This window comes from Vombatus ursinus, unplaced genomic scaffold, assembly GCF_900497805.2.
Source record: "Vombatus ursinus unplaced genomic scaffold, bare-nosed wombat genome assembly UNPS02014941.1, whole genome shotgun sequence".
Classification (NCBI taxonomy): Eukaryota; Metazoa; Chordata; class Mammalia; order Diprotodontia; family Vombatidae; genus Vombatus; species Vombatus ursinus.
The window spans coordinates 5,968,286-5,983,798 of record NW_020954719.1 but is presented as its reverse complement, the minus strand read 5'-3'; the positions used below and the strand labels follow the sequence as shown (position 1 = coordinate 5,983,798).

At 38.8% G+C, this 15,513-nt stretch overlaps 1 protein-coding gene and 1 pseudogene across 4 annotated transcripts in view; one reads left to right on the top strand and one right to left on the bottom strand.

Moving 5' to 3' along the window:
* Positions 1-883: 883 nt before the first annotated feature.
* KANSL2 (KAT8 regulatory NSL complex subunit 2) overlaps positions 884-15,513 on the top strand; it is a 44,064-nt gene continuing 29,434 nt past the window's right edge. For 2 of the 4 annotated variants that reach the window (XR_003567524.1, XM_027844359.1), the window contains exons 1-4: positions 1,435-1,592; positions 1,777-2,035; positions 10,768-10,946; positions 11,504-11,618. Coding sequence is in view for 3 of the 4 variants with exons in the window: in XM_027844359.1 (XP_027700160.1) it covers positions 1,785-2,035; positions 10,768-10,946; positions 11,504-11,618 (545 nt within the window). In the remaining variant the exon portion in view is untranslated. Of the gene's footprint in view, positions 1,031-1,434; positions 1,597-1,776; positions 2,036-10,767; positions 10,947-11,503; positions 11,619-15,513 lie in introns of those variants that run through there. The other 2 variants (XM_027844360.1, XM_027844361.1) reach the window with 2 other exon arrangements.
* Positions 13,496-15,348, bottom strand: LOC114029696 (annotated as a pseudogene).

The following is a 15,513-nucleotide window of genomic DNA, read 5'->3' as shown; positions in this document are numbered from 1 at the left end:
GTAGAAGGAGAGTCTGGAAGTGTGGAAAAGGAGAGTGAATATTTCAATTCTCCTGAAAAGGGTAGCCTCAGTCCATGAGGACATTGCTTCTTTCACTGATGCCTATAAAATGAAGGGAATAACGGCACCTCCTGTCACAGGATTATTGTGAGAACCAAATGAGATAACAAATTGTGGTGTAGAAATGCTAGCTATTATTATTGCTATTATTAATATAGTTTGCATTCTTTATCCACATGCTTTTTTTCCTGTGTGGCTTCCCTAGCCTATCTTTTTTGAGTGCCCATGGCCTTTACTGAGGGCCTGCAGCGTTTGCTCTGAGACCTACAGAGTAGTAAAATAGAATGCACCAAAAAAACCCAAAACAAAACAAAAAACAAACCAAACCTCCCAAACTGAGCATTAGAGTGGACAGGGATCATTCCTGTGTGGGGAAACCTCCTTTTGTGTGACTTATACAGTCTTAGTTGCCTGGAGGGCTGAGAGTTTGGGCAACTTGCCCTGGCTCCCATGCAAATATGTCAGGAGTGGGACTTGTGCCCTGGTCTTCCGGGTTTTAAGGCCAGCTCTCGATCCAGTACACGAGGCTGCCTGTCCTGGAGTCACGGTGGGTGGATGATCTTGCCAACAAACATCATTCAGTCAACTTTTATTAAGGCTCACGTGGCGCCAAGGGGAAGTTATAATCTACCACCTCCCTTTTGGGAAAATCCAAACGGAACTCACTGCTGCAGCCCGGAACCTAGTTAATAGCCGGCGCGGCCAAGACCATTAAAAGACCGCGAACCTTTGATCTTCTCTGCTCTCTCACCTCCCATCAGCTCTAACTGCAGAAAAATGATCCATTCCGGCCACCCCACCCCCACTCCGTTCCAGGGCAACACCCTCCCAGGTTTGATGGACGTGAGCATTCCGCCAATGGTGTGGGCGCATCCTCCAGCCAAGGATCCAATCGGTAGCTAGGGGGCGGGGTGAGCAGAGCTAGAGGTAGGTGGGAAGGCGCTTGAGAACTAGCTGCAAGGCCGTTGAGGTAAGATGGCGGCGCCAACCTGTTCGGTCCTCTGGTAGCCTGGCGGCTCCTTTGTCTTTCCACTTCGGCTCCACCGGGGGTCGGGGCTTGAGCCTAAGTGGCGGCGGCCTTTGACGGGGCTTTAAAATTTCTTTTCCTCCCATACTTGCCCCATCTCCCTTCGAAAAGGATTCTCTGGACGCCCTGATCCCTGGGCCAAAATGGCGCTCGCTGGAGTCTCCCAGGCCCGCTGGGCTCCGGGTTGGGGGAGGGTCGGACTTAGCTATTGGGGCGGGACAAAGCCACAGGGAGGGAGCCCGAGGGCGCGGTGCAGAGGAAGGCCTCGCGAGGCTGGGAGAGGGGGAAGCGGGGGCGGGGAGGTCCTTGAGAGCTTCCTTGGTTTTTTCCTATGAAAAGGACCTGGGGAGAGTGAGGGCAGGGGAGCCGAGCCGACGCGCATGCGTGGCCCTGGAGGCCCCTGGAGAAAGGGAAGCCGCGGGAGAAACCGAGCTCTCGGTTAGTTCATGTGAGACTCCGGGGGCAGGAGGAACCATTCCTAGGGCCCTTAGTAGGCCGACTTAGGGTAGGTGAGACTTTTTAAAATTTTTTTTCTTTTTCTTTTTTTTTTTTGTTCAAAAGAAACGGTTCTTCTTGGGGCGTCTGAATGTGGGGACTTGGCTGGGTTTGGCGGCGAATGGGGGAAGGGCTGTGGAGGAGCCTTGGGCACCCCGACCTCTCAGTGTGTAGTCTCTCCCCCTCCCCCGCAGGTGTTGGTATGAACAGAATTCGGATCCACGTCCTGCCATCGAATCGGGGGCGCGTCAACCCAGTGCCCAGGTCTCAGGAGCCCCTGTCTTGTTCCTTCACACACCGTCCATGCACCCAGCCCCGTCTCGAAGGGCAAGAGTTTTGCATTAAGCATATCCTTGAAGACAGGAATGCACCTTTCAAGCAATGTAGCTACATATCCACCAAGAATGGAAAGAGATGCCCAAACGCTGGCCCTAAGCCTGAGAAGAAAGATGGGTATGTGGGTTTTGGTCTTTTTTTTTGTTTGATTGGGTTTCCCTTTGGGTTAGGACGGTGCTTTGACGAGGGAACGGTGTGGTGGTATTTTCATTGTGGTGCATTGGAATATAGAGACTGGGAGCTGAAGGTGGTGCATGCTGGCTATTATTAACTACAGTGAATTTGTTTTTTTCTAAAAGCGACAATTGAGCTGTTGAATATTTTATTAGGTAATGCACAATGTTTTGTAAAGGCAGAATGGGCTGAGTGTTTGCTATGTCTCAAACTTTAGCACCGTTAATAACGAACCGATATGACTAACATTCATCTTTGTATATGTCTTAACACTAATGTAACATTCATTTCTTAGCCTCATAAAAAATGGTGTGAGGAAATGTTTTGAACTCTCCCCCCCTCTCCCCCACAAGGTGTTATGTAAATATTAGTGAGCCAGGAACAGCATATAGTGAAGAACTTGTAGTTAGTATAGTGTGCTGAATTTACCTTATTTTTCTGTCCAGGTTTTGTAGTCCACTTGTTACGTTTTTACTCAGTGTCTGTCATACTAAGAAGTAGCATATAAGGGTAGCAAACTGGTTAAAAGAAACAATGCCCGTAATCTTGAGACAATTTTAGTTTTTTTTCTTAAAGATTGAACCAAATAATCCTCAGGTTGGTACTGAGACAGTGTGTCTTTTTTATGAATGAGATAAGTGATTGCAGTAAAATTAAGTGTTATGCTCAAAATGTTTATATATACACATATATATATATAGAGAGAGAGAGAGATGGATAGTACCTTATTTGTATATGTTGCTAATGCTAATTATCTTTATCAAGATTATGTCTTTTTTCAGATAATTTTCTTCATCTATATCAAGACAAATATGTCTTTTTTCTAAGTCTTAATTGATTTGCATAGATTCAGCAACACAGTTCATCCAGTTTCCCTTTTGATTAGTTATTTGCATTGGCCATTGCATAGGTCTTCACTATCATTCTGGCTAAGTGATCTTTATGAAAATTGACCTTTTGATTTTGTTTTCGTTATTGCCATATATTTTTTGTTATTGTCCAGACTTGCACTTATATTAATCCTTGAAAATTACTTTACCAGCCACTCTCACCCATAGCATAATTTTATTGAGATAATACTGCTTTTCTAATTTCAAAGGCTTTACTTTGCTCCCCTCCCTTTCTCAGAAATGCTACTTTTTAATTCCTAATTAGCATGGGGGTGGGGTGTTGTCTGAGATTGTAATTAATAAGGGCAAGAAGCAAGTATTTTACAGGTATGATCAAAGCAGGAAATCATTAAGGTGATTTTTTTTTTTAATCACGGAATGGAGAAGAAGGGGGGGTGGAGAAAGTGGAAAAGTATTTGTGGCATAAAAATTACAAGAATGCATTAATGTAAACTAATGTAATGTTCTGTGTAAACACCAAGTTAGATGAAACAACACTGTGGGGCAGTTAGTTACATGGAAATGATGTTATAAATGGGACACTGGATGACTCAAAAAGTTTCAAAAATTTTAGTGGGGTTTATTTGTGACAAATCAACTAAAGTCACTTTGCAATGATGTTTTCAGGGCAATGTTGAACATAAGTCAATCAAGAAACATTATTAAGTGTTTTCTATGTGCCAAGGCCTGTGCTGAATATTGTGGATGGAAAGAAAGGCAAAATTAGTCTCTGCCCTTCAGAAGTGTACATTTTAGTGGAAAAGACAACATCTAAATGACTAGGCACTTAGGAGATGTTTACTGTACAAAGTAGATGGAAAGTTATCCCAAAGGGAAGGTACCCGTAGCTGAAGCATCTGAGAAAGGCCACCTAAAGAAAGTGGGACTTGAACTATGTCTTAAAGGAAGCCAAGGAAACTAAGAGGCTAAGGTGAGGGGACAGAGTATTCCCAGCATGGGGAACAGTGAGTGCAAAGGCACAGAGGTAGGAGATGGAGCATTACCATGGAAAAACAGTAAGTACATCAGACTATTGAAAGAAACCTGGAAAGATAGGAAGGAGTCTGGTTATGAATAGATGCTTTATATGCCAACAGAGAAGTTTATATCTGATTCCAGAGGTAAATAGGGATCCACCAGAGCCCATGGTGCAGGCAAGGGCGAAATGATATGGTCAGACCAGACTTAGTGCTTTAAAAGAAATCACCTGGGCAGCTTAATGAAGAATGGATTGGAATGGGAAGGGTCTTGAGATAGGGAGATTGCAAAAGGAACCTATTGTAGTAGTCCAGACAAAAGGTGATTGAAGGCCCCAGCTGGGGTCTCACATATCTGAGTGGATAGGAAGTGTAAGGGAATCCTGCAGGACTGAGGACCTTTATGGTATTTTTGTCTGTTTCATGGATCACTGGCCGTGGTCTGTTGTTTTGTAACTTGAAAGGCATGTTGGCCTATGAAAGGCATATTTTGGAAAAATCAGACCCATTTTGGTACCACAATGAAACATTATTATTAAGAGTTGTTATTATTAATATATATTCTTGGTTCTCATCTCGTTCTTTCATAGTGTAATTTAACATCATTTCCTCTCATCTTTTTAGTAAACTCAATTCTCCCCCTGTAATTAGTTAACAGTTAATTAGAATTTGAGTATCTACTGTGTGAAGAATGACACACAGTTTGGGCAGGATATGAAGGGATTAGAAGTGCTATTTTCTGCTCTCTAAGAGTTTATAATCGTATTGTGGCAAATCAAAAGTACATAATTTGAGAGTAATTACCAAGTAACATGTCAGCAAGTACAAAATGACAAGACAAATGCAGAAATACAAGTGGAGTAGAGCCAATCTAGGAAGGCTTCTTACAAGATTACGTTTTGAGTGGGCTTTTCTCATTCATTTAATGGATATAAGCCATTGTACTAACTGCTACAGGGGATGCAAAGATGAATTACACAGTTCTTGTCCCCAAAGAGCTAATAGTTTAGTTCAGAAGAGATTGTGCACATGCACACACGCAAGCACATGCTAGGGGCCTCTTTTCTCAGTCCTCATCCTTCATAGCTTTGCAGCACTGATACTGCAGAAGGACACTGCGACGCTGACATTACTCTCTAGGTCTCCATAGCATTGCCCTTGCTCTTGGATTTCCTCCTGCCTTCTCTAGCTGGTATCTCTGCCTTACTCCTAAACTGTGAGCGTGACCCAAGGCTCTGTCCTGCTTCCTCATTTCTTCTTTCTATACACTTTCAGTGATCTCATCAGCTCCTTAGGGATCAGTTATTTCTCTGCAGATGATTCTCATATCTGTTTCTCTCTTCTGAGGTTAGTAACTGGACATTTCTAAATGGCTGAGAGGCATATCAGATTCACGTCCAAAACAACTCATTTTCCTAAAACCTAGCTCTCTTCTTAACTTCTCTATTTCTGTCAAGGGCACTGCTATTCTTCTGCTTACCCAAGTTTGCCATCTCCTCTCATTACCATGCCTGAAACATTATCAGACCCTTGTTAAGTACTGTTGATTAATTGACTGGCTAGCAACTCTTCACTGCCCTTCAACATTCCCCCAGTCCTCAGTTGCCAAGTCTTGTTGATTCTACCATTACAACATTTCTTGCATCCATTCCCTTCTCCACTTAGATGGCCACTAACCTCATGCTAGGTGGAAAAGTGGACAGAGTGCCAGGCCTGGAGTCAGACACTTGCTATGTGATTCTGGGCAATTGTTTACCTTAGCCTTATCAGTAAAATGAGTTGGAGAAGGAAATGGCAAATCACTCCAGCGTCTTTGCCGAGAAAACTCTTTAAGATCTAGACATGACTGACTGAAAAACCCCAGGGGTAGGGATGAGGGCAGGGTTTCACAGTGTCCAGCTGGTTAGGCCATACTTAAAAACAAGAAAAAAGCTATTATTAATTATTCATTTCTAAAACTTGTCACTGCCAACCCACACAACCAGCTTTGTCCCATGTTCTCTACCCTCATTTGCTTTTTCTTGGTTAATAAGTAATATTCTTTTAGTTATATACTCTTAAAAATTATTTTTTCCTTCTGTCTTCATTTTGTCTATTCCTCTGAAGGCCTAATTGCATCACTCAGTGATGATAGAATATCATCATTATTTTTCTTAGCCTATGGTGATTACATTAGGATGGTGATTGAAATACTGTTCCAAGCTCAGCTTTCTATCCATTGAGCTATCTAGCTGTCTCCTTATTTTAATAGTACCTTAAAGAAGAAACAGGAGGGACCTCAGTATGCTTCCATTTAAGTATATACAAATAGGTATAAATTTGCAAATGAACACCAGGTATTTGGGGAGGGCCCTGTAGCAAATGGAGTGGGGATCAGATAAGGCTTCTTGTAGGAAGTAATGTTTGCACTGTGTCTTGAAGGAATTGGGAGAAAAGGGGAATGTGTTCCAAGAAAGGAGGATGGTCAGTGCAGAGGCACAAAGATGAGAGAAATGCTGTGTGTGAGCAACAGAGAAAGAACTAGTTTGACCGAATTGGAGAGTGAGTAAGGTACAATGAGTCTGGAAAGATAGATTGTGGCTAGATTTTGAAAGGCTTAAAAAACTAAATGGACAAGTTTGATTTCATCCTAGCGGGCTAGGGAGCCAGTGGAGTTTATTTAGTATAGGAGAGACATAGTTAGATGCGTGCTTAGGGAAAAGCACTTTGGCAGCAGGGGGAGGATAGACTAGAGTGGGGAAAAGGTAGAGGCAGAGAAATGTTAGGAAGGTTTTGCAATAGTCCAGGTGAGAGATAATGAGGGTTTGAAATAAAGTGGTTGTTGCTTGAGTAGGGAAAGGGATCAGATTTGAGAGCTGTTGTGGAGGTAAAAATGGCAAGATTGGACAACCAATTGGATATGTAAGGAAAAGTAAAGTTACGGATATCACTGAGGTTATGAACCTGAAAGATTGGAAGAATGGTGGTGCTGTAATGGGGATGTTTTGGAGGAGGGGTTGGTTTAGAGTTTCAGACAGGTAGGAGGAGAACCAGGAGAGAAGAGTATTATGGCCAAAATCCAGAGTAGAGAGAGTATTCAGGGGATACAGAATCTCCACTGTTGTTAGCAGTATCAAATGTTGCAGAGAAACATGAAGAAGAATGAAATTTGAGAAAAGACAGATTTGACATTTTTAGATTTTTTCTCCTTGACCTGTTTTCCAGGTCAATTTTTAATAGGAAATACCTTACATTTCCTGATATTTTTCCAGTCTTTGGATTTTCAAGGAATCTATTACTTGAGTAAGTAATAGTAATACTTGTAAGTATTACTTCTGTATTGTTATTTATTATAAATATTATTATTATTTATATTATATAATTATATTATTACTAATTACTAATAATTATTACTAATTACTAATAATTACTAAAAAGATGAGAGGAAATGATGTTAAATTACACTATGAAAGAATGAGATGAGAATCAAGAATAGATATTAATAATAACAACTCTTAATAATAATGTTTCATTGTGGTACCAAAATGGGTCTGATTTTTCCAAATTATTATTATTATATATAATTATTATTAGTATTAGTATTATTATTATCCTGAAATAAAACCTCTGAAGTAAAGAATTGGAAAGAGAAATAAATAGCTTAAATTAGAAAATGCTAAACCTTACCCAATTAATGAATTTCCTGAAAATCAGAATAGACTAAATAGAAATAATATAATAATAATATTATTATATTATATATAAATATTAATATTATAAATATTATTATAAATAAGTAATACTTCTGTATTGTTATTTATTCTCCTTTCCCTTTCTTTCCTTCATTTCATTATATGTTGTTTTATGAAACTCTTGCTTCATTCTTCTAGGAATTCCTGTAGAATGTATGGCAAAGCTGATTTTCTTTGAGGCTTTGCTTGTAGATGATAATGGAGTTAGTCTTTTCTTCTGGACTCATGCTCTTGAACAAATTTGGCTCTGTGGTATTTATCATTTGTCTAGGATTTTTCCTAATTATGGCCTTCCCAGTTCCATCTCTGTAGGTTCCTGAGTGGGGGTGTCAGAGTCATAGCTGCAGGCCGCCTTGGTTAGATCCTGGTTTGTTAGGGGCAGAAAGAGCAGAGGGTATACTCCAGTGCTCAGATTAGGAGGGTCCTAGTGCATGGGGGCTCTGAGGTTCCTAACACTCTGTTTTGGACCTCCAGCATGAGACTTTAAGATCTAATATCAAAGATCAGCACAAATATAAAAGGTTAGCACAGGAACCCAGGTGATACAGGTTAAGGGCCAACCCCCCCCCCCCCCCCAAAAAAAGAGTAATTCAGTAATTGCATACAGAGATTCAAAGGAAAAATGGATTCTCCACAAGGACTACATGTATACCTGGAAGAAGTGAAGCAGGAGAGGGAAAAAAAAATCCTGAAATAAAACCTCTGAAGTAAAGAATTGGAAAGAAAAATAAATAGCTTAAATTAGAAAATGCTAAACCTTACCCAATTAATGGATTTCCTGAAAATCAGAATAGACTAAATAGAAATCAGTGACTTTTATGAGTAAGATATATTAGAATCAAATCAGAAGACTAGAAAGAAATATCTTTTTCTATCAGAAACAGCTAACTTGGAAAAATAGGTTAAGTAGAGAATTATTGGACTCTTACAAAAATAAACAAACAGTAAAAGCTTAGACACTGTTTCAAGCAATAATAAGTGAAAATCATCTAAATCTAATAAAACCAGAGGGCACAGCGAAGATAGAAATAACACATTGTTCACCTCCTGAAAGAAACCCCAAAAGTAAAAGTCCCAGGAATGTCATAGCCAAAATGAAGAGAACTTCCCTGTCAAAGAAAATATAAGCAGCAAGAAGCAGTTCCGATACCAAGGAACTATAATAGTTAGGACCCTGCAGCACTTGGCAGCTTCTCCCATAAACAAAAGATCTTGGAATTCTATATTCCAAAAGACAAAAGGAACAGACTTATAACCAAGAATAACTACAGAGCCGAGTATAATCCTATGGGGGGGATTTAAAATTTAATAGAAGATTGTTATGAGTTGCTGATAAAAAGATTGGATCTCTGTGTGTGTGCATGTGCTCCTCCATTATGTGTATGTATATGTGCACGCATTCACGCGTACCTTTAGTGGTTTCATAATAAGAGTTCTGGAAGAGGTCAGGAATAGTTAGACCTGTTTAGTAAGGGAGAAATTGGTGAACGTCTTAGTTTTTTGGCAAATTTTCTTCTGAAATACATCTGTAGAGCTAAAATGGATATAGCCTACAGAGAATAGCGTTACATGTAGAAGGCCATTTATAATAATAATCAGAATTTAAAACTTTATATTAAAATAGTAACTAAGTAGTTTAGTGTTTTTTCAAGAACTATAATATTTTTTACTTTAATAATATTTTCTTTTTTCAATTACATATGAAAACAATTTTTAGCATTTGCTTTTTAAGAATGTTTAGTTCCAGATTCTCTCTCTCCTTCCTTCCTCCCTCGCCCCAAGGTAAGCAATTTAATATAGGTTATATATGCACAATTATGCAAAACATATTTACATATTAATCCTGTTGAGAAAGAAGACAAAAAAAACCCCCAGAAAAAAAGAAAGTGAAAAATAGTATGCTACAATCTGTATTCAGATTCCATCAGTTCTTTCTCTGGATGCGGATAGTATTTTTCATCATGAATCCTTTGGAAATGTCTTGGATTGTTGTATTGTTGAGAATAGCTAAGTCTATTCACAGCTGATTATCGTACAACATTGCTGTTACTGTGTACAATGTTTTTCTGGTTCTGTTCACTTCATTTTGCATCAGTTTGTATAAGTTTTTCAGAAATCATCCTGCTTGTTATTTCTTACAGCACAATACCACAACTTGTTCAGCCATTCTCCAATTGATGGACATCCCCTCAATTTCCAATTTTTGGCCATCACAAAAAGAGCTGCTATAAGTATTTTTGTACAAATAGGCCCTTTCCTTTTTTTTTTTAAAATCTCTTTGGGGGGTACAGACTTAGTAATGGCATTGCTTGATCAAAGGGTATGGACAGTTTTATAGCCCTTTGGGTATAGTTCCAAATTGCTCTACAGAACCATTGGATCGATTCTTAACTTCACCATCAATGCATTAGTGTCCCAATTTTCCCACATCCCACATTTATCCATTTCCTTTTCTCTCATATTAGCCAGTCTGATAGGTATGAGGTGGTGTCTCAGAATTGTTTTAATTTGCATTTCTGTAATCAGTAGTGATTTAGAACATTTTTTATATGACTGTAGATAGCTTTGATTTCTCCATCTGAAAACTTCTAGTCATATCCTTTGTCTACTTATTAATTGGGGAATGACATGTATAAATTTGATTCAGTTCTCTGTATATTTGAGAAATGAGACACTTACTTTCCTTCTAATTTTGTTACATTGGTTTTGTTTGTGCAAAGCCTTTTTAATTTAATATAATCAGAATTATCTATTTTATATCTCATAATGCTCTCTATTTTTTGGTCATAAATTCTTCATTTCTTCATAGATTTGATAGGTAAACTATTCCTTGCTCTCCTAATTTGTTTATGGTTTCACCCTTTATGTTTAAATCGTGTACCCATTTTGACTTTATCTTGGTATGTGGTGTGAGATGTTGGTCTCTACCTAGTTTCTGCCATACTTTTTCCTAGTTTTCCCAGCAGTTTTTTGTCAAATAGTGAGTTGTTGAAGGACAGTAATTTTCAAGGACTTATTCTAAAAGTTTTGGAAGCTACAGAGATAACTCTTTCTCCTTTTTTGTTTTATCTCTCCAGTGTGTCCTTCTGTGCAGAACATGCCCGTAGGAATGCCCTTGCACTTCATGCTCAGATGAAGAAAAACAACGCTGGACCCATGGGTGAAACACTTTTGTGCCAACTGAGTTCATATGCTAAGACAGAACTCGGTGCCCAGACCCCAGAAAGTAGTCGTAGTGAAGCCAGCCGAATCCTGGGTAAGGGTTTCCTTCTAAAGTCAAAGTGGAGTGGGTTGACTGAGTAAAAAAACAGAGCTCATACTACTGGTTTAGTACCTTGAACATAGGCTAGCAAATATTTGTTAATAATTCAAAGGTTGATTTATTAGTTACCAACTTTGATTTTGAAGAGTTATCATTGAATGTGATTAAACTGATTTTCTTTCATGTCAGTTTCATTAAACTGATAAAGGAGCAACTTTTTAATGCTTCCCTAGTTTTGTTAAAAAAAAAAAAGTTGGTCAGTTCAGGAGACAACATTACTTAAGAAGTTGGTTTTCCTGTCTTAAAGTGTGACTAACCCATTTATACGATTCAATGTTGAATAATCTTCCCCTGACTTTAACCTAGATGTATCTTTGGTGATTTTATTCACTCAGTTCCAAAATACCTACAGTATCAAAATTCTAAATAAGATCTTTATATTTTGTGAAGGTTGGGTTGTTGTTTAAATCATTTAGGCCTTTTGGTTTTACTGTTGTAACGGAATTATGGGGGGGGGAATTTTAATAACTACATTCCCTTTCTTGTCTCAGATGAAGACAGCTGGAGTGATGGGGATCAGGAGCCTATTACTGTGGATCAGACCTGGAGAGGTGATCCTGACAGTGAAGCTGATAGCATCGACAGTGATCAAGAAGACCCTTTAAAGTAAGTTGCAACTCTATAGTTTCTGAATGTTTTCTTTAGTCAGTGACAGTTTTCTAAACTATAAGGCAGGCCCTACCCTGGGGCCAGTGGTGTAAAGGGTTACTTTTGAGAACAACTTGGTGCCTGAAGAACAAACATTTCTCTGTGGTACCTTCCACTCAGATGCTTAACTATTGGCTATTGACACATTTTAAAAAATGTACGGAAGAGAACAGAAGAAAGGCCAGAAGGAAAAACAGAAAAGTAGAACAGCTTTGAAAGTTATATGTTGAATTTATTATGTGCTTTGGGGCATCTAGGTAGCAGAGTAGATAAGATAGGACTGAGAGGCAAAATGATCCTGCCTCAGAAACTTAATAGTTGTGTGACCCTGGGTACTTGGCTTGAGCCTTCCTTATCTGTAAAATGGGAATAATAATAGGATCTACTTCATAGGGTTGTTGTGAGGAACAAACAAGTTAGCATATGTAAAGCACCTTAAAGTGTTGTTTATTATTAGCTATGTTATACTTAAAAAGAAAACTAGCAATATGACAATAGAGAATTTAGGATCTGCTTTCTCTTCTTTGTATATGGAGGTGCTTATCAAAGTTTAAATTCAGAATTTATAAAATTTTCCAAAAGAAAAAGTGGGTCATTATATGTAATGTTCCATATTCATAATTCCTCAATTTCTCAAGGAAGGGGAGGGGATAGCAGTGTAATCGTCTTTGCCTTCTCATATGTCATCTTTGAGGGCATGCTTATTTATTATAATTTCACAGGATTCATTTTTGATGCTATCCTTTCTATTTACATTGTCATTACATATACACACACAAATATATATATGTATATATATATATCACTATCCTGGCTGCTTTTTAAAAACTTTTATTTTACCTTTTTTCAACTAACAACTATTAAATTTCTCTTCCCAGTCACCAAAATGGTAAAAAAAAAAAAAAAATCCCTTGTCACAAATATGTGTGATAGTCAAGCAAAACAAATCCTTCATGGACTATGTCCAAAAAGGTTTGTCTCATTCTTCATCTTGACTCCATCACCTCTGTCAGGAGGTGCATAGCATGTGGTTAGATGCTGTTAATTGTGTTGTGCTTACTTTGGCTTAGTTCATGTAAGTCTTCCCATGGTTCTCTATGTTCATCATGTATCACATCATATTTATCTTTTCTTTGATTGCATTCATGTAGCACAATTTGTTTTAACCATTCCCCAATCAAAATTCATCTACTTCGTTTCCACTTCTCTGCTACTGCAAAAAGTGCTACTGCACCACTTAGCTGTCCCATAATTAACCGTTCATTTTCATTATATTTTCACTCCAAAATTCTTCACCCCCCGATAAATGCAGAAACAATGTCAAAGGCTTATAAAGATCTTGAGGGTGTTAGTAGATATTTCATGGCGTGAAAAATTTTGGAGTGAAAATATAATGAAAATGAACGGGTAATTATGGGACAGCTAAGTGGTGCAGTGGATAGAGTGCCAGGCCTTAAGTCGGACTTATCTTCATGATTTCAAATCTGACCTCAGACACTAGCTGTGTGATCATGGGAAGTCACATGTTTGCCTCAGTTTCCTCATCTGTAAAATGAGCTGGAGAAGGAAATAGCAAACCACTCTAGTATCTTTGCCAAGAAAACCCCAAATGGGGTCACAAAGAGTTGGATATGACTGACACAACAACAACAACAACAAATGGTGTTAAAAGCTGTTTTATGAGGTTGTAATGTGTAGCATACACTTGCAAAGTGGGTTTTTTAGGAGGAGGTGTGTTTTAAAATTTTTTTTCAAAAGCTGGAAAAGATTATTATCCATTCATGGTAATCAGGACATATGTAAAGTACTTGACAATACAGTAGATTCCCAAAAGGTACCAAAAATTAATGGTTCTATCTCCAGAAATGTATCACAAAAACAATGTAAAATTAAAAAATGAAAAAAGGAGGTATTTTCATTTGTATAACTTGAAAATTGCAGAGGTTGTGCCTGAGCCACAGAAGCTGAGCTAGACTTTAAGCAGGCCCATAAAATCATTGCTATTTAATCTATTAAGTTATACATCATACACTGAGACAAATTTGCAGATATTCGACACGAAAGATAGTTTTCAAGGGGGAGTTTTAAATAAGATGCACATTGAATAAGTCTTATAAAGTTTGCAAAGTTAACTTTAATGTCCACCTAGAGCATTTCCTGATAAAGTATTTGTATTCCTTCTGTATACTGCTTCATACCACATAGAACTTGTCTCAGTGTGGTTTATTATTATTCTGATGACCACAGCCACATCTTAAAATCTTTCCATAATTTGTACTGCTTTGACTATAGTTGCTACCTAGTCAGTCCATAGCCATAAAACCATAAGAGGAGTATTTGAATTTGCTGTAAGCCCTTGCCCTGGCGATATCCCTTTGCCATTATCCTTGATTCAAGTAATTTTGAATCATAATTTTGATTCCAGTTTTGACTTGGAGCTCCCCTTCTACTGCCTCTGCTACCATCACTACTGCTGCCTCTGCCATTTCTCTGCTTCAGCCTCCTTGACTGTCCCCAGAGCTGTACTGCTGTCACTGGTGTACTTATTTTAATTGGACAGCCTTACATTCATTTTCACCAACGTTACAGAATTTCCTTTCTGTAATCTTCTTAACTGTATCTTCTTTAAAAGTGATGAATACAAACTGTCTTGTTTTGTTTTTCTTTGGATCCCTTGGAAGTTTGATGGATTTAGTATCTCCAGAGTCTCTGATATACTTCCTGGATTTTGTCTTCTGTAAGCTTCTGGATTCAGTTTTCCAACAAAGATCCTCTTTACAGAATCTTATTTTTTTCACGGTCACAAACTTTTTGGGTTCAATTACTTGTTCATCTAAGCTATATTCTTTCTGATCCAAACACTGTCACCATTGCGTATTCTTTAAAGAGGATAAACCCCAAATCGCTAGATGTTTGTGTGTTAGAGTCCATTTTTATTGTGCAAACACTTCACCAGATTTGGTGAAATAGTTTTTCAAGTCTTTTTTACTTGTTTCTCAACTCCACTTAATGACATTTTTCCTGCATCCTTCTCGTTCTTGCTGATGTTGATGTGATCTCCTTTGGGTCTCTGACTCCTGTCTGGGGCTCTCACCCTGAAATTTTTCTTGTCCTTGGCTCCTCATTAAGGGTAATTTCACTGCCATTCTCAGTAGTGACTGTTAACTGTTCCTCCATTGCTTTAGACATGGTGGCCTGACAGTGGTGATGGGGAGAAGTCTCGGGATGTTTTGCTTGTGTTCTAACTGAGTCACCTACAAACATTGGACAGGTGTGGTGCAGAGCTCCTGTTTCTCCTGCTCTTTTCTACCTGGCTTCTCTTTGGCTGCTTCCTTTTTCTTTTCTTTTTTTAAATTAGAGAAGACTACTTCATAAAGATGTCTGAGCTTATCTTGAGAAGTTGAGACTTTTCTACCATGCTCTAGAATGTGCAATGACCAAAAATTAATTAAAAACCAAATATATAATGAGTCCAAGGTGTTTCTGGCAGCGCTTGCCCATGTTGCATCATGCAGATTCACTGCAGACTTGGTTCTGAACACACTGCATGCACACTTTACATTGTGCATGCCTTCAGGCCATGCAACACCAAGGAATGCTGCAGAGAGTTGAAAAGGGGTCCCTCTTCATCCCAGAACCCCTTTAGCCCTGGAATTCACACCTTGGTGGAAGTACCTTTTCCACCCATGTGGGCCCTTCCTTCTCATTGGATAGTTCCTTTCAGAGAGTGCCCTGGCCAGCTATCTTTTTGTCTCTCACTGGACTTCTCCATCATGTTCCACCCTCTTCTTTTCAGGGCAGGGACTGTCGTTCTTTCTGCTTATATTTGTGTTCCCAGTACTTGGCACAGTGC